Source organism: Schistocerca americana, chromosome 3, assembly GCF_021461395.2.
Source record: "Schistocerca americana isolate TAMUIC-IGC-003095 chromosome 3, iqSchAmer2.1, whole genome shotgun sequence".
NCBI classification, from domain to species: Eukaryota; Metazoa; Arthropoda; class Insecta; order Orthoptera; family Acrididae; genus Schistocerca; species Schistocerca americana.
The window spans coordinates 645,656,285-645,676,654 of NC_060121.1; the positions used below are offsets into that span (position 1 = coordinate 645,656,285).

At 38.3% G+C, this 20,370-nt stretch overlaps 1 protein-coding gene across 5 annotated transcripts in view; it reads right to left on the reverse strand.

Annotated features, from left to right (window-relative positions):
* The window catches only part of LOC124607461 (heat shock factor protein), a 164,799-nt gene that overhangs the window by 138,000 nt on the left and 6,429 nt on the right, over positions 1-20,370 (reverse strand). For all 5 annotated transcript variants that reach the window (XM_047139802.1, XM_047139800.1, XM_047139801.1 and 2 more), the window contains exon 2: positions 15,369-15,477. In XM_047139802.1, coding sequence (XP_046995758.1) covers positions 15,369-15,477 — 109 coding nt within the window. The remainder of the gene's footprint in view (positions 1-15,368; positions 15,478-20,370) is intronic.

The window sequence follows — 20,370 nt, forward strand, 5'->3', positions numbered from 1 at the left end:
CATTGACATTCATGCCATGTAGGCTGTTGGAATCAGACATTCTGTTGGAACCAGACATTCCACATGGCTGTTTCTTCAAACCTGGGAAGAAAAAACTCCTCAATCTTCTGGATACAATGCTAAGAAGTGATCATAACTGCCCTATTGTTCTTCTTAAAAAACCGTGGGCCACTAATGCCAATTCTGACTAATGCTTACCAAATAGTCACACATTCTGCAGGCAGGGGCTGCTCTTTACGTTCTTTGGGATTCATGCCACTCCAATATTGTGTGTCTTGTATGAATCACACTTCCAGACAAATGAAAATGTGACTCATCACTGAAGAACATGAGGACGTAATGAGGTAGGTTCTCGATCAAAGCATCATATGCATTTTTTCATGAAACAAAATTATGTGAATTAAGTGTATGCACCAGTGCCACTTTGCATGGACGAAATTTCAAGTCTTCATGAACAATTTGTCTCACTATGCAATCAGAAATTGCAAGAGCAGCTGCATGTTTGTGGACAGATTGTTTGGGGGAATTCAAAATCGCCGGTCTTACTTTCTTGAGGTTTTCTGGTGTCCTGATGGTTCTCGAGGGTCTCGATTTCCATTTTTGCACACTACCAATACCCATCCCAAACACATGTCCAGCCACATAACAATTTATTTTTTATCAGGAACACTGCAGTGCTTTGAGAATTTCAGCATAAATTCTAGAACCGCTCGTCCTTCAGCCGTCTCGAACACACGGTATTTTAAAAATAAGTGGGAGAGTGGAAACATATCTACTACGCCACCTGTTTCTGTGTGCAGGTTGGAAGTTTGTTCTGAGAAGACTATAAGCATGGAGGTCGAACGATGTCAACAAGTGTTTGCCACTAGCACCACAGAAGCTGTGATGAAAGAACAAGGAGTAATTATGTAGTATTCTTTGCTGTTTTAGTGACTGTGATTATTGTTAAAGAAAAATGAACAATGTAATATAGACTTTGAAGTACTTCACGCATTGGACTCGCTAGAGGCAAGACGGGTTCATAAATTATGTGGTTGTTAATCCAATTTTATTGCAGATGTATTTTATCGAGTCTAACATGAGACGAATCGGTTGACTTGTAAACACTCTAATATTAATGTTAGAAATGGTGAATGTGTTCTTGGTGGAAGTTGAAATATACCGAGACTGAACTAAAAGTATTCTTCAAGTACTAAATTATTTCAAAAGTAGAGAGAGTCTTATAAATTCCTATAACCAGCATTATTCTTAGGGGAAGAAGGTTTTGGAGATCGACGGAGCTGGCAATCCAGAGAAGAAGATCGGCTGTGCAGATCAAGTAACTCAACTGATGTGAGAGAGGTGTGAATTTTCCAATCCAACTTCACATCACTTCGGGCCGTCTAAAGCATTAGAACATGGCAACCAGTGAAAAGAACTAAAAAAAAAAACGGGTATTTTGAAAGGAAATTGAAACAGAATATATGATGCATTGCAATAGCAACTAGGTATAACAAGACAAGGGGACTATTTCGCGTAATTGAATTAAGTCCAAAAATCAAATTAAAAAATTTGTGAATGCAACACAGTGAAAGACGTACGAAAGTGATAACATTAAAAGAATAGAAAGAAGACCTCGATGTATTAGACTAAGAAGAGATACAACGAGAATAATTCAACTAAGAAGATCCGGTGTGGGAAGTGTACAGCTCTCTCATGCATTGCGGGGACGGAGGTGCGGAGACAACATCCAACACCACCGGCACCAGTTGCTAACCAGTGCTGATTCTACATCAGTTCACCGATGCCGACGCGGAAACCAGTAACCGACGCCACCAGCACCAGTTACTGTTCAGCGGTGCTGATTCCACACCTGCTCACCGACGCAGCTTAAAACTCTACGCCAGACGAGAGAAAAACAATAATTGTTCGAGTATTAAGTTGAAAAAACCACTCACTAGACTGTATTAGTGTAGTTATTATGCTCAGTTTTTTAATGATTACTAGATCTAAAGTTGATAAAACCATGGAAAACGTACAGCCAGCTGAAGAGACTTCCGAACCAGGAGTGGCTATGAGAATTGCTAGAGAGGGACCTGACTGGTCTGAGTTAGCAAATTTCATCAAAGCTCAGAGTTTACAGTAAAATTCTAGATTAGATGCATAAAGTAAAGAATTAGGCTTAATGAATGCCCAAAATGTTTCTTTAAAAAAAAGGAACTAAGTGAAGAACTAGGCTTTAAGAAAGGAACTACCTCTTAAATTAGACTCAGTAAATACTCAATTAAATGATAAAATAGATGACCAGGGTGCTTCTTTGAGAAATGAAATAAGTGCGATTTTAAGTGAAAAACTTGGTGCACAGAGTGCTAATTTAAGTAGAGAGTTAGATACAGTTAATACTCAATTAAATAATAAATTGGAAGTTCAGAATAAAAATTTAGGACTGTTAAGTGCTAAGGTAGATTCACAAAGTAAAGACTTTAGTAATTGGTGTGAAGGTATCGGAAATTTGAAGACTGAATTTGATGCTTTAACTATTAAAGTAGAAAATCTTAAAATAGATTTGAAAGGTGAATTAACTAGTTCTTTAAGCAGTCATGTAAATCAACTGTTCACTGACTTTAATCAGAGGCAGAATGATCAATTCCAGAATTTGAAAAAAAGTTAGAATTTGATTTTGAAGATAAATGTAATAGTGTAGAAACTGAACTGAGTGGAAAATTTAGGTCATTTCAAAATGTATGTAATGATACGTTTGATGCTGTAAACTAGAAGTTGCATACCTTAAAAGAAAATGTTGAAAAGCAGGCTAAGTTAATACCATAGTCCAGTCGCAAACTGCAAGCATTAACATTAAAGTAGATAATGTGGAAAGAAAGTTTAAAGAGAAACTAGCAACCTCAGACATAATAAACATAAGCAGTCTGGAGAACAGGTAGAAGACATGATAGACTGAAAAGTTGCCGCGAGAGTAATCTCCGAGAACGTATCTCCTGTTTTATCTTCTGAGCTTAGTAAACCAAGAGAGGTATGGATGAACTATGGAAAGAATTCAAACTTATTCAGGACAAAATAAATAATAGGCTGACGTCTCCTAATGCGGTATTGACTAGTGAGGTAATGACGGATTTACAATGGGGAGCCAATTCTGGATTATCCAGGCAATTCCCTAAGTTTAAGCCGGATGGGGAAGTACATCTTACCCATTTTTTGAAAAGGTTTAACCAAGCCTTGCCCAAGAACTGGGAGGATTAAAAAAAAAGATTGAGTTTGCTGTGGGGTATCTATTAGGGGCAGCCTCAGAGAGGGGTACAGTAAACATTGAGAACTTTTCCTCTTGGAGAGATTTTCAAAAGAAGTTTAAAGAGAAGTATCGGTCAGGAAGTGCCCAGGAAAAATTAATATCGGACTTGTGGGACCCGAAGTATTACAATAATACGTGGGAGACAACGAGAAAGTATTTCGACTGGCATTTAACACAGGCGAAGTACTTAGATAAGGCAATGGAGGAAGAGAGGTTAGTTCGAATTTTAATAAGACGATTACCCATTTACACACGGAAAGATATATTATGTAGTGGGTGGAAAACAGTAGAAGGGTAGTTGTCCTTTATGGACGCACTGGATGCCTCAAATAAAGAGCGCAATGAGAACGTGCACCAAAGTGAAAAATCAGAATTACAAAAGGAATAGTAATAATAATTAAAAAAAAAAAAAAAAAAAAAAAAAAAAAAAAAAAAAAAAAAAAAAAAAAAAAAACCATGAGGCCAACTTAGCCAGAGTACACCAGTGCAATAGAAATAATGGTAATGGTAATGATAATTATCAGAAGCAGCTTCCATCTTCGAATTTAGGTCCAGTAACTTCACAGGAATTCGTGCCAAGTAATAACAGAGCACAAAGTGGTAACGTAGTACCCCGATTTGGTAACCAACCAGTGATTACTAATAATGACGAAAACACCGTGTGATCTGGATCCAGGGTCGCGGTCCAGGTCGTAGACATACACTAGGAGGCCTGGTTCATATTAAGTATGTTAATTTCACGCACAAAATACCTACAAAAGAATGGTTGTTGCTGGAAGAACCAAGCTTGACTACCCAATAATCCATAACCAATAATAGCAGGAACCATTGAGACTTCTGGAGTTATAGATTCAGGAAGTGACGTATCACTCATTTCTAGCATGTTCTTTAGCACATTACAGACTAGACACCAATTACTTCTGTTACCAATAACAGAAGTTTACATAGTTGGTATAACAGCAACGAAGAGCAAAGTTGTGAAACATGAAACCCAGGTGAACTGTCACATTGGAAACAATTTGTTTCGTCAGACATAGTTAATAGTAGAAAGCATCAATAGATGTATTATTTTGGTTAGACTGGCTATTAGAATTTAAAGTCAATTTAAACTTTGAGGAAAATCTTCTATGTTTTGGGAAAGGGGACAGTAGATATTGGGTACCGTTTGTGACAAGACAGCTACATTGGTAAACAAACAACTGAGTATCAATGTCGACGATTAACGGCTACAGCACAATTGTCACCAGAGATTGATAATGTAAATCATGTATCACATCGAGCTGATGTACAAAACAAAGTAAATGAATCTCCACTATTAATCAAGGAACAAAAACTAGATTTATATAGAATTCTAATGGAATATGAAAAAGTATTTTCCAATTGTCCCAGTAATATCAGCGATTACATATGTAAGTTTAAAATCAAAGATGACACTCCATTTTTCTGTAAGTCATATCCAATACCAGTAGGTCTGAAAGAAGCAGTTGAGGAGGAATTGACAAAACGATTGACAACAATATAATAGAACGTAGTTCTAGCATCATGAATAACCCTTTAGTAGTGGTAAAAAAAGTTACAGGAGGTGTGTGATCAGTGCTAGACACATGCACATTGAATAAGCATATAGAGACAGAACGAGACAGACCCATTAACATCGATGAATTGTTATCCAAATTTGAGAAAGCAAGGTTTTTTAGCACAATGGACCTGAATGTGGGATATTGGCAAATTAGGTTACATCCTGAATCACAAAAGTATACTGCGTTTCTGTTTGATGGTAAATCGTATCATTTCAGTGTGTTACCGTTTGGACTTAACATCTCAGTATCAATATTTATACACGCGTGGGACGAGGCATTAGGGAGAGATTTGTCAAAGGATTTAATAATATATGTAGACAATATCCTCATAATCTCAGCTACCTGGGAAGAACATTGCCTAACCCTGATAAAGACCCTGAAAAAATTTAAAGAAGAAGGTATTACAGTGAAATTGTCTAAATTGCACTTTGCATGGCAAGAGCTTAAGTTTTTGGGGCATATTGTAGGGGTGCAGGGGCTTAAGACAGAGACATATACCAGAAAGCAGGTATATATCAGCTACAGTGTAACACCTGTGAAAGCACATACATAGAACAAACAGGTAGAACATTTGATGTCAGATACAAAGAACACACGAGAGCTTGAAAATATGGGACAAAACACTCCACATTTGCAGAACACCTAAGAGAAAATACCCACAAACCAACCACTATAGAAGATGACATGAAAATAATTAGATTCAACAATAAAAAATACCTCCTAACCATGCAAGAAAATTACCACATACCAAAAACCAAAGCAGAGGGGAAAATCCTGTTGAATGACTAAATACACATGCCAAGCAATTCATTATTTACACTAATAGATAAAATAATATAATAACATTTGCAAAAAGTATTAATTTAATAATACTGCCCAATTTAATAATAATAAAACCATAATAATACTGCCCAATTTAATAATAATAAAACCAAACATCTTTACACTCACTCATCCATGAACCCCTCCACAGAATATTGAAACGCAAAGTCAAATCCGCTGTCACCAAAGTTTTCAACCACCCGCTAACAGCTAGTACCCCCCCCCCCCCCCTCTCTCTCACTCATACACACACACGGTATAAACATCATAAATAGAAGGTAGTCTTGAACATGTACTTTGTTAGGTTGGCAACAAATAGGTAAACATAACAAAGAAGATGAAACACGTAATGGACTCGCAATATTTACATTGTGAAAAACAGTTTATTACAAAATAGTTGTATCGAGTGACAAAAGAACAATAGTGCACCACAAAAAAGAGTGAGAAACAAGGTGAACAGTGTGTGGAAGGCGAGAGCACAAAAATGTGATTATACGGCAGTGATAAAAGTGGTAGTGCGACCTCCAGGCCAGATGTGACGAAACGCAGATCACAGCAAATCGTAAGTAATTACTTTTTTTACAAAAAAATCATGAAGTGAACTGTTTAATAATCGAAAACTGACAAAACTTTATTTTTATAGATCCCACTGATGATGCCTTAGAACAGGAGAAGGAGAAACACGTATGGGATAAATAAAGTAACTAGCAGCAGGAAAAGGCAATTTTATTTACAAAACAAGTATAAAAACTTTGAGCTAATTTTAAATGAATTATCACATTTATCAACTGGATTAACACATTTAGAAGTAATAGGCAAACCTTTTGTAGGAGAACGTCTGATTAAATGTTTCAATTGGCCTGAACAACCTACTGTTGATTACTATCTTAATCAGGAAATAGTTTCCAGACATTTAGTTGAAAAGACACAACAAAGAGCGAGTAAATAATGAGAACACAGTTGAACCTCAGTACAAGTTTGATGCCTAGTTCTGGTAAAACAACATCTTCAGAGCTCTGCCCTGAAGAAAGAGACACACAAGTTTATTCAGAAATATGAAGGACCTTACTGAATACAAACAGTAACACATTCCAAATCCTTATTCTTAATAGATCCTACAACTGGATCAGAGAAGTGAAAAAACAATATAAAGGACATAAAGTTGTATATCTCCCAGGGACATTAATGTTCAGTGTTAACGGGCAGAGTGACGACCGTCGGATCGTTGTACATGGTGTTTCTTCTGTAATAAAACTTTCCTGCACCAAATTCTCCAACTTCTTACACTACCCCCCCTACTTCTTACACTATTGTATCATTCCCCACTTACAGTTTATTAGAGAAACATACCAGCGAGAAATTGTTATTACGTCACCCAAAACTGCTCCTGGTAGGTGACTGTGTCATCCTCGGTTGTTAGAGAGTTGCGCCCACTAGGAATTTTGATTGCGTCGTATTCGGTTATTCCAGGGTGTCCCTACCTGTCCTCATGACTCGTCCCGTCTTATTCCAACTTATTCTGACTTGCTAGGTGGCGACATGAGATGGGAATTGGTGCACACATTACCCCTGGGGCAAGACAGACTAAATCTGCCTAGCCAGCCAGTCTCTCCCGCTCTCCACGTATAGTTAGGTTGAATTCTTGCGTGATTTAATCTTTGTAAGTAATCGCTTCATCATCAGTTTCTGTGCAAGTCTGTGGACAGAAGTCTGGGTGAAGTCAATGTCATTAAATCTATTAATATGAATAATTCCAAAAAATGATTTTCTTGAAAGCTGCCTGGTGATCCTAGTCTTAAATAAATAGGAAGAACCATACCTGGCACATAACTTTTGAAGTAATTTCCGAATTCGTGAGAATACCCTTCTCATACTGAATGTAAGGTAATCAAGTTAAAGTCGCTGAAGCATAATTTTCATAGTAAACTGAATGGAATATTATATTTGTGGAAAACATAATATTGTGTGACTAGTTAATGACTGTGATAATGGAATAGAAAATTTTATACTTGGTACAGAATATTTTATACCTTTTATGAGATGTGATTTAGAGGGGAGGGTTTGTATCAATTTTGAAAGGGGGTGAGTATTATAGGTAAAAGTACAATTTAAACTAACAGATAAACCATGACTAACACAAAACACACATCACACCTTTCAAATGACCCTCGCAAACAAGTGTGCCTGATTCTTCATCATTTGCCGTTTCCGTAGCGTTGGTAAGACTTTCACCAGGGACCTCAAAAGCGAAGGTGGGAATGTCCGTTCTGTAGGAGGTGATTTAACACTATACCTCCTCCGGCTTCTCACTCAAGTACCGGTGAAGTACGGGTCCTGGGGAAGGGGGTGGGAAGGGTTTCCCATTTTTGGGGCTGTCTTCTTTCTCTTCTTTGATCTTGGCAACCACATCTATTTTTTTTCCTTTCTTACTTCTCGTTTGAGGACCTATCTATTTCTCCCTCTTTCCATACTCATCTACTTCTATTGCAGAAGTCCTTCCTGGTTTCTGGGGCTTCCTATAACCTGCAACTTATCTTCAGATAAGAAGGTCGAAGCACCAAGCTGCACAAACACACATCAGCATACACACAAAGACACATGGGTACGCAAACAATGGAACTACTGACGAGAAACCTGTCAAAAAATGAGAACCGTCAAGTGTTGTAGGGGGAAGGTATGTGTATATCGGGAAATATGCACACATTGTTGTCTATTGTGATGGATATATATTAAAATAATTAAGGATGCCACGTCGAGTATATAAGAAGGAGGCGTGAGAAAGGAAAGAGAACGTAAGCCAGAGAGGAATCGATTGAGATAATTATTAAGGAATGTCAGTTTAACAAATATTCTGACAATTTGTAGCATAGTGGGACTAAGTAAACATATTATATAAACAGTAAGTATAAGTAAACATATTATATATTAAATAGTGTATAGAGACATAGTATATACCAAGTAAGTAAAAGTTGAAAAGTAGGGGAGGACTCCTGGGTCTAAATGAAGTATCAAGACGTGAGAGTGAAGTGTAAAATAGATTTTTATTTTTACCAGGAAATATCTCATTATAGTGTACATAAATATGTCTACTAGGGCAATGAACCATGAGGCCTACTCACAAAATACAAGGGGGAGGGGGCGTACCTTGCTTTTGCTAAGGATATAGGGCAGGCGTACCTACATAGAGATAGGACAACCTGTGGCCTGATGAATAGGGATGATTTATATGGGGTGTACCTACCAGAACGGAAGGAGGAAGTGCAGTCATAGGGTCAACCCACATGTAAGGTACAGGTACTGATCCTAGGGGAAAAGAACAGTGTGTTGTTGTTGTGGTCTTCAGTCCTGAGACTGGTTTGATGCAGCTCTCCATGCTACTCTATCCTGCGCAAGTTTCTTCATCTCCCAGTACCTACCGCAGCCTACATCCTTCTGAATCTGCTTAGTGTATTCATCTCTTGGTCTCCCTCTACGATTTTTTACCCTCCACGCTGCCCTCCAATACTAAATTGGTGATCCCTCGATGTCTCAGAACATGTCCTACCAACTGATCCCTTCTTCTAGTCAAGTTGTGCCACAAGCTCCTCTTCTCCCAATTCTATTCAATACCTCCTCATTAGTTATGTGATCTACCCATCTATTCTTCAGCATTCTTCTATAGCACCACATTTTGAAAGCTTCTATTCTCTTCATGTCTAAACTATTTATCGTCCACGTTTCACTTACATACATGGCTACACTCCATACAAATACTTTCAGAAACGACTTCCTGATATTTAAATCTATACTCTATGTTAACAAATTTTTCTTCTTCAGAAATGCTTTTCTTGCCATTGCCAGTCTACATTTTATATCCTCTCTACTTCGAACATCATCAGTTATTTTGCTCCCCAAATAGCAAAACTCCTTAACTACTCTGAGTATCTCATTTCCTAATCTAATTCCCTCAGCATCACCTGACTTAATTCGACTACATTCCATTATCCTCGTTTTGCTTTTGTTGATGTTCATCTTATACCCTCCTTTCAAGACACTGTCCATTCCGTTCAACTGCTCTTCCAAGACGTTTGCTGTCTCTGACAGAATTACAATGTTATCGGCGAATCTCATAGTGTTTTTATTCTTCTCTATGGATTTTAATACCTACTCCGAATTTTTCTTTAGTTTCCTTTATTGCTTGCTCAATATACAGATTGAATAACATCGGGGAGAGGCTACAACCCTGTCTCACTCCCTTCCCAACCACTGCTTCCCTTTCATACCCCTCGACTCTTATAATTGCCATCTGGTTTCTGTACAAATTGTAAATAGCCTTTTGCTCGCTGTATTTTACCCCTGCCACCTTCAGAATTTGAAAGAGAGTATTCCAGTCAACATTGTCAAAAGCTTTCTCTAAGTCTACAAATGCTAGAAATGTAGGTTTGCCGTTCCTTAATCTAGCTTCTAAGATAAGTCCTAGTGTCAGTATTGCCTCACATGTTCCAATATTTCTATGGAATGCAAACTGATCTTCCCCAAGGTCAGCTTCTACCAGTTTTTCCATTCATCTGTAAAGAATTCGCGTTAGTATTTTGCATCCGTGACTTATTAAGCTGATTGTTCGGTAATTTTCACATCTGTCAGCACATGCTTTCTTTGGGATTGGAATTATTATATTCTTCTTGAAGTCTGAGGGTATTTCGCCTGTCTCCTACATCTTGCTCACCAGATGGTAGAGTTTTGTCAGGACTGGCTCTCCAAAGGCCGTCAGTAGTTCTAATGGAATGTTGTCTACTCCCGGAGCCTTGTTTCGACTCACGTCTTTCAGTGCTCTATCAAACTCTTCACGCAGTATCACATCTCCCATTTCATCTTCATCTACATCCTCTTCCATTTCCATAATATTGTCCTGAAGTACATCACCCTTGTATAGACCCCCTATATACTCCTTCCACCTTTCTGCTTTCCCTTCTTTGCTTAGAACTGAGTTTCCATCAAAGCTCTTGATATTCATGCAAGTGGTTCTCCTTTCTCCAAAGGTCTCTTTAATTTTCCTGTAGGCAGTATCTATCTTACCCCTAGTGAGATAAGCCTCTACATCCTTACATTTGTCCTCTAGCCATCCCTGCTTAGCCATTTTGCACTTCCTGTCAATCTCATTTTTGAGACGTTTGTATTCCTTTTTGCCTGCTTCATTTCCTGCATTTTTATATTTTCTCCTTTCATCAATTAAATTCAATATTTCTTCTGTTACCCAAGGGTTTCTACTAGCCCTCGTCGTTTTACTTATTTGATCCTCTGCTGTCTTCACTACTTCATCCCTCAAAGCTACCCACTCTTCTTCTACTGTATTTCTTTCCCCTATTCCTGTCAATTGTTCCCTTATGCTCTCCCTGAAACTCTGTACAACCTCTGGTTCTTTCAGTTTATCCAGGTCCCATCTCTTAAATTCCCACCTTTTTGCAGTTTCTTCAGTTTTAATCTACAGTTCATAACCAATAGATTGTGGTCAGAGTCCACATCTGCCTCTGGAAATGTCTTACAATTTAAAACCTGGTTCCTAAATCTCTGTCTTACTATTATATAATCTATTTGATACCTTTTCATATCTCCAGGGTTCTTCCATGTATACAATCTTCCTTCATGATTCTTGAACCAAGTGTTAGCTATGATTAAGTTATGCTCTGGGCAAAATTCTACCATGCGGCTTCCTCTTTCATTTCCTAGCCCCAATCCATATTCATCTACTATGTTTCCTTCTCTCCCTTTTCCTACTACCGAATTCCAGTCACACATGACTATTAAATTTTCGTCTCCCTTCACTATCTGAATAATTTCTTTTATTTCATCATACATTTCTTCAATTTCTTCGTCATCTGCAGAGCTAGTTGGCATATAAACTTGTACTACTGTAGTAGGTGTGGGCTTCGTGTCTATCTTGGCCACAATAATGCGTTCACTATGTTGTTTGCAGTATCTTACCCGCACTCCTATTTTTTTATTCATTATTAAACCTACTCCTGCATTACCCCTATTTGATTTTGTATTTATAACCCTGTATTCACCTGACCAAAAGTCTTGCTCCACCAGCCACCGAACTTCACTAATTCCCACTATATCTAACTTTAACCTATCCATTTCCCTTCTTAAATTTGCTAACCTACCTGCCTGATTAAGGGATCTGACATTCCACACTCCGATCCGTAAAACGCCAGTTTTCTTTCTCCTGATAACAACGTCCTCTTGAGTAGTCCCCGCCCGGAGATCCGAATGGGGGACTATTTTACCTCCAGAATATTTTACCCAAGAGGACACAATCATCATTCAATCATACAGTAAAGCTGCATGCCCTCGGGAAAAATTACAGCTGTAGATTCCCCTTGCTTTCAGCCGTTCACAGTACCAGAACAGCAAGGCCATTTTGGTCAGTGTTACAAGGCCAGATCAGTCAGTCATCCAGACTGTTGCTCCAGCAACTACTGAAAAGGCTGCTGCCGCTCTTCAGGAACCACACGTTTGTCTGGCCTCTCAACAGATACCCCTCCACTGTGGTTGCACCTACGATACAGCTATCTGTATCGTTGAGGCACGTAAGCCTCCCCACCAACGGCAAGGTCCATGGTTCATGAGGGAAGGAAAAGAACAGTATCGTGACAGAAGTCACATTTTATAGGAATTATTCTGGTAAATTTGAATTCTATATACCACTAGCATTATTATGTGTTACGAGTATCGGAAAGAACACTTTCATTTGCCCAGTGTTCCTCCAGACTACAAACTACTGTGAATACTGAAACTAGTACGTGCTCAAGAAGAAATAGTACAAAGAATTAGAATAAAGGATGAAATAATCAAGTGTCTATTACACCTGGAGTTTATGATTGGAAATCAGAAATGTTGTCCGCACGTTTCCTACATACTAAAGAACTGACTGGAGTAATTTTGTAGTATTCTTTGCTGTTTTAATGACTGTGATTATTGTTAATGGAAAATGAACAATGTAATATAGACTTTTAAGTACTTCATGTACTGGACTCACTAGAGGCAAGACGGGTTCATAAATTATGTGGTTGTTAAACCAATTTTATTGCAGATGTATTTTATCGAATCTAACATGAGACCAATCTGTTGACTTGTAAACATTCTAATATTAATGTGAGAAATGGTGAATATTTTATTGATGGAAGCTGAAATATATTGAGACTGAACCAAAAGTATTCTTCGGGTACTAAGTTATTCCAAAAGTAGAGAGAGAGTCTTATAAATTCCTGTAACCAGCATTATTCTTCGGAAAAGAAAGTTTTGGAGATCGACGGAGCTGGCAACCCAGAGAAGAAGATCGGCTGTGCAGATCAAGTAAGTCAACTAATCTGAGAGAGGTGTGAATTTTGCAGTCCCACTTCACATCACTTCGAGTCATCTAAAGTGTTAGAACACGACCTGCAGCTGCAATTATAACTGATCCTTGAATGCATGCATGCTGGGTTACGATGACCAAAGGGCCATTGGAAAAATAAGTCGGCATGGTGAACGTGTGCTCCACTCTCGTCGTTACTAAAAAGAAAACAACACCCTTTCGAAAGTGCTCAACCCCACAGAACAATGAATAACAGCCACTGTGCAGAACACATTTCAAATAAGCAATTAGCAGGTTACCTGTACAATTAATAAATCTAAGAAAAATGATATAAAATGAAATTATTAAGTAAATGAAAGAAAATATCTAGGAATACTGTTATTAGTAAATGCCCACTCTCCAAATGTTGTTAAACAAGATAAGTTGTCCTCCTACATCTGCACCCAACTCTGTAGACTATGTTCTTAAATGGCAAACAGAAAGGAGAATCTACGAGACAGACAGCCATGCACAGATGTGTTAAAATTCTCTATCTTATCACATCTGTCACTGGTGTGGTCATCACAGCGGCTGGCCAAGTGTTTGCTGTGGTTACTGCACCTCTCTTTCCTTCCTGGCACGATTTCTAACAGCCGTAAGGAAACCTTATTTGTTAAATTGTTCAGTTTGCGCCATAACCTTCTTATAGATATTGCTTTTTATACAGGCTGTTTTATTCTGCAAGAAATTCCCATCATTATCTGTCACTACTCCCAAATCACAAGATATTAGGAAGATCCAAAGTTCTTTCACAGCCTCAGCCACATTAACTGCTCAATCTTCAGTTTATTTTCAGATAGTTCAGGCATGGCCTGCAACCAGTCATATAATGAATCATTCCCAAATGGATTCTGTTACTGCTGTGTCCTACGAAAGCTCCCAGAATAGTTCTGTATGCACATGTGATACTAAGAATAATGCTGCTTCATTCCTACATAACTGGGCTTGTGCTAGTTTCACCAGCAGCAACATGTGAGCCCAAACACTAGATATGTAGACTGAAATAGCTGACTGAATGGTCGATATATTTGGCTACTTTGTAACAGGAATTTTGAACCTTGCATGTCTCATAAAAAATAATTTGTTCATTATGTAAAGTCCTTATGTGGCAGACGTTGTATGTGGGAGCAGAAATTTTGTCTTGTCTAACAGCAAATCTAGATGTCTAGTGGCCTCTTGTCATTTTGGCTGTTCTTAAATTATTTTGACTTTAAGATTTTTGCTTTGTGAAAGCTTCTATTTGAGCATTCAGCAGATTGATTTGTGTGCAGGCATTTCAAGTTTATTCTCTGAATACCATTCTTGCAGTGTTTGTAGAATGTGTTTGCACTTGTATTTTAGACTGTGTCTAAAATCAGCTACTAGTACCAATAGTATGAAATCCAAGTGTGCGATGCAATCTCTTGCGTGTCTCATCTTTTTTGCTTTGCCAATGATGACCTAAGGGAAATGTCCCATAAAACAGGCCAAGAAACAGAGCCTTTGTTTAGTTATTTCAAAAATTATTCTACGAGGAAAGTCACTCTGGCTCTTATGACACAGCAGTAGCTCCTGAGAGAATTACTGAGGGCTCCTGGACATCTGATGTCCCCTCCATTGCAAGAACAAAATGGGCACAGGTTATCATTACAAAACACTGCTGCACGATAGTTTCATTGAAAGAGGAGCGTCTGCTGATGCTTAGCGTATGTAGCAAAAAAGGAAGTGTGTTAGTCAGCTAACTTTACAACAGTTAAAATATTTTTCTACGAAACCACATTTTGTTTCAACATTTGCAAACTACACTGTTGAAATAAAAAAGAATTTAAATATATTTTGTAAATGACATCATGATCGCCTTCGACTGTAATTGTTTATTTGTACAAACCCTTGTCGGGTACCTATGTTACACGTTTCTTTTTCTTTTTCTTTTTCTTTTTTTTTTTTTTTTTTTTTTTTTTTTTTTTTTTTTTTTTTTTTTTTTTTTTTTTTAGAACTGAAATGTATTATGGCACACTGTAAATCTTATTGTTTGCATTTTATTTTATTACACAACTGTTATGATGTGAGTCCCAGTTTATTTATACACTGTTTTTGCATTTTCCCTTTTGTAGTATACTACTTGAAATGGTCACACAGTCGAATTTACAACAATGTGTTGCACATATACGCAATTACAGTCAAAGGTGACCATGATGTCATTTACAAAATTGTTCATGATTGTGAACCCCGCTTATGAGAAGTTAATCAATTTAATTACATTTTATGGGCTTTGTGTAAGGAGTTTTTGAAGATCCATACAAAATGTTAAAGGGTAAATACTTACACATGTTCAACTGCCGAACAAAGCTAGCCATATTGTTATGTTTATAGTACAAAGGTAACAGTTCTCGAGCAAATCGAGCCTGGTCGCGTATAAAGAAACTTGTGCCAGTCTGAAACAAAATTCACAGACTCAGCACAATAATAATGAAATGAAAGAGCAGAGTATAGTTTAAAACAATACAATAACATTTTTAAAGATTTTAAATAAATTTTACAGGATATTTAGCAATCTGTCTAACAAACACATACGTAGAATTAAAAGAAATATTTATATGCTAACAATTGGATTCTGTAAAGGAAACTGAAGACAAACTAATGATTTATGCACTGAACAATTATTAAGATTCCAGTCTTCCATCAAACTCAGTTATACAACACAATTTGGAAATTACAACAATTTATCTTTACAATTGTTATCTACTTTCCTTGTTTACTGTACATCCTATTTAGCTGAACTGTTCCTGACAAACTGTGTACTATAACTACCAAGAATACCAGCTGGTAAAATTTTTCTCCAACTACAAGAAAAAGTGCAGGTGTAATACTGTTGTCTGCAAGATATTTTGCATTATATACTTCAAATTCTGCTATATGTACAGAACACTGATCTACAAGAAACACTTATTATTCTAACACTTTGTAATATGAAAATAGCTCATCTTCAAACTAATAACAATGACTGTAATTCCCTGTTGGCTGTGCAAACTGTAATGCTTGGAAAAATATCTACGTAAAAAATTTACAGTACAGGTGTGTTATCTCCAGATAACTGTAATAGAATCATTGTACATGTCATCAAGCACCAGAAACTTCCGAGTTGAACAAGCTTAGATGTAAACAAGACATCACTGCATAAATTTCATCTCTATAGGAATGTGTCTCCAATCTCATCTCAGTTAATCACTACAAAAAGAGTGCATTACAAACAGCAAACAAATTTTAAACATAATGAGATTGCTGGAGCAGTCTACCTAGTCCAAAAACACCATCTGATTGTAATGTAAAAGATATAAATCAGAAGTATGGTGGTCTGGGAGGCAGGTGTGGGTAGGGGGCTGGGGGAGGTCAGTGGTTAATGGATGGTTACATACATCAACAATGCACAACGGGACCTCACAGATGAACAATGGTGCAACTGGTACACTTCTACAGCACCACTGACCTCAACTGGTCAGTAATACCTCATGTTGGTGCTAAAGCACACTAAGAGTTATATTATGGTACTGGTGCCAACTACATCTTTAAAGAATGTAGTCTATTTTGTGTCCATTCCGGAAATTACAAATGACCTTTCATCGTGAGTGACATTTTAAAATCTTGAAATTTATCACACAAGTTACATTTGAAGACGCAAATGGCTCCACAGTCAGGGCAATGGCTTGCTTCACAAATCCGACATGATATGTTTCAATCAAGGAAAATGCAATGTCATTTCTGCACCACTGCACTCAATGGTCTCTCAGAGAATTATCCTTAGACCCAAATTAAACAAACTGTACAAAAGGTCGTATTCTGTGGACAGGGAATATCACAACTTCCTAGTTCCACAATCACCCAATGTGTAGCTGCATGAACATATGAGAAATATGCCAGTCCTGCCCCCAGAGGAGTTCCGTATTTTCCAATCAACTCCATGTTTTGATGCCGTGTAGAAACTTTTGTTAGTCCATTCACTTGGGGGTCTTCATCCACAACCAATTTTGTCAGTGAAAATCCTTGTGTAGTGCTGAAAATGAAATGAAGTATACTTGTGTCACAAGTCAATTTTGGAGTAAATTCTCCTGGTTTCATTATTTCCAGGTGCTGCGATTTTTGCAAACAACACTGTAATGATACACAGTCTGTATACAATAGCACACCTGATTTTAGTTATAGGCCACACTAATAATAATGATGATGACAGAAAACTTAGGAAGACAAATTAAATTATTTTAAAGATAAAGAATCAATCATCTTAAAGATGAAGCCACAAGTAATATAACAGGACAAACTAAAAACAGCTCAAAGTTTATTTGCATTTGAATCCCTACAATATTTTGCACATATTTAAAGCATTTAAAGCATCTAGGTTACGAGTGATGTCATCTACTACCACTCTATTCCTATAGCTGGAAATGACTGTAAGGGGCCCAGTAAGGGCAGCAAGGAATACGAAGTTGGAGCAGCAAGTGCCTCTAGAATTCGGAAGGGGATGATCGATATAAGTAGAAACAAGGTTGCATAAGTATTTTCTGCAAGTGGCTCCTGTTGTTAAAATGTCCCCACAAGCTCACAGGAAACCTGTGCTGGAGGGCTTGTGGATGTTCCAGCCACCTTAGTTTAACACTTAACAAGAGTCCTGAGAATACTAACACAATACCATCTTTACCTTGTCAGCTGAATTTTCTCAGCAAAAAATTCATTTAGGAGTACCTAAGTTAGGAAACTGTCAGGGTCTGCCTCAAGGATGGACTTTATAGTTTAGCAGGGAAGATGAACACCTACACCAATTCTAGAAGATTGTTAATAATAATTCAAATACAACCAATCAGGCAGTTTTACAATACGAACTGGGTAGCAGGTAATCATTCAAGGACAGGGAAAAATGGATTGAGTGATAAGCGAGATACCAGAACAGGAAACTGAAGATGACAATGGCCTAGTGAGTTCAGCAGTGGCAAGAGAATAGGTAGGAGCAGCAGTGAACAAGTGCAGTCGGCAGCAAGTAGCCATCTAACTGACATGAATTTAAGACACTGAACCATTTCATCTGTAATGGCAGTGTGTGGCTGGAAGGAAAACACTGAATCTTCCCAGCAGAAGAATGGATGCAGTGGTAAAGAATTGTACAGCAGAGTTTGCCGTAGCAAACTGGTGAGAAGTGTGCAACCATTTACATGTGTTACCAATGCTAATTTTTTTATCGAAACTGAGAAAGTATTTTTTTGTAGTTGTATTTCAAGTGATCCCCCCCCCCCCCCCCCAAAAAAAAAACAATGAACAATGTACCTTGCCAAGGTGCGATGGCTTGGGGTATCAATCACAGACGTAGTTGAACTGTAAGCAAGTCTGGATGACCAATTTCTTCAACCTTGCAACAATGTCCAACATGGCTTAGCTATGTTGGTATTGCAAACAGTTGAAAATATGGGGAAATTATAGCCATTATTTTTCCCCGTCAGCATGCAGCTCTATTGTGTGGCCTTATGATAATGGTATCCCCTTGTATATAACATTCTAGAGGTATAATAGTCCTCCACTTGGATCTCCGTGCAGGGACTACTCATGAGGACATTACCAGGAAAAATGAAACTGGTGCTGTACTGGTCAGTGCATGAAATGTTAATCACTTAATTAGGTACATAGGGAGAATTTAAAAGGAAAATGGATAGCTTGAAGTTAGATACAGTAGGACTTAGTCAAGTGTGGTGGCAATAAGAACGGGACTTCTGGTCTGAGGAATATAGGTTTGTAAATAGAGAATCAAATAGAGGTAATGCAGGAATGCCTCTTATCATGAATAAGGAAATAAACACATGGGTAAGCTATTACGAACAGCACAGTAAACCCATTATTGTAATCAAAATAGAAACAAAGTCAAACCCACTACATCAGAACACATTTATATATCTACTAGCTCCACAGATGATGAAGAGATTGAAACAATGTATGATGAGATAAAAGATATTATTCAAATGGCTATGGGAAACAAAAATTTAATTATCATGAGCGAGCAGAATTCAATAGTAGGAAAAGGACAAGTAGCAGGAGAAAATGAAATTGGGAGAAAAGAAATGAAAGGGGAAACCATCTGGTATAAAACATCCTGGCAGATTAAAACTGTGTGCCGGACCGAGACTCGAACTCGGGACCTTTGCCTTTCGCGGGCAAGTGCTACGAGCTGAGCTACCCAAGCACAACTCACGCCCTGTCCTCACAGCTTCACTTCTGCCAGTACCTTGTCTCCTACATTCCAAACTTCACAGAAGTTCTCCTGCGAACCTTGCAGAACTAGCACTCCTGAAAGAAAGGATATTGCGGAGACATGGCTTAACCACAGCCTCGGGGACGTTTCCAGAATGAGATTTTCACTCTGCAGCGGAGTGTGCGCTGATATGAAACTTCCTGGCAGATTAAAACTGTGTGCCGGACCAAGACTCGAACTCGGGACCTTTGCCTTTCCTTTAAAGAAGCTCTCCCCCCTCCCCCAAATCACCAGCAGGTGCCAAAAAAAGGGGGACAATTCTCCGGCCAGGTAGGGAGGGTAAGCCCACCTGGAGGAGGTCTTGAGAGCCCCAGGAGAGGGGGTGACGGGACTGGGGTAAGGAGGAGGGACGAGCAGGGAAGAATGTGAGAGAGGCAAAGTTAGATATCATAGACACAGGGTGAAAATGGTCATATATCTGACAAGCCTCAGTGTATAATAAACAATCAAGGGTCATATCCTCCTGTATCTCCTATTCCTTCTTATCGGACAATCTGGCGAGCAAGAAGAGTGATGGTCATGACAATTAACACGCATGGGCGGTGGAACACAGGAGCTCCCCTCATGGAGTGGGTGTAAACATTCACTGCATAAAGGGTCTGCTGTACAGTGGGAAGACATGTGCCCGAAATGCAAACACTAAGAACACATCATGGGTGGCGGGTTGTATGACTTCATATTACACCAATAACACATAACACTTGACTTTCGCTGGGAGGGTATTCCCATCAAATGTCACAATAAAAGCACTGGTGTCAATGCAATTATCCTTATGGCCTTTCTGAACATGCCAAACAAAATGATGCCCCACCTTTTCAGATTGGCCTGGAGTTCCTCTTCAGAATAATGGATGAGATCCCTAGGAAAAATGACTTCTTTAACCACATTCAAAGGCTGGTGTGAAGTAATGGACACAGGGATGTTGCCAGGATGGTCACAGGTATTAAGGGCCACTGTCTGAGTGGTGCAATAAGTTCTGATCAACAGTGAACCCGACTGCATCTTACTCAGTGTGTCCAGTTTGCCAAACTTGTCTTCG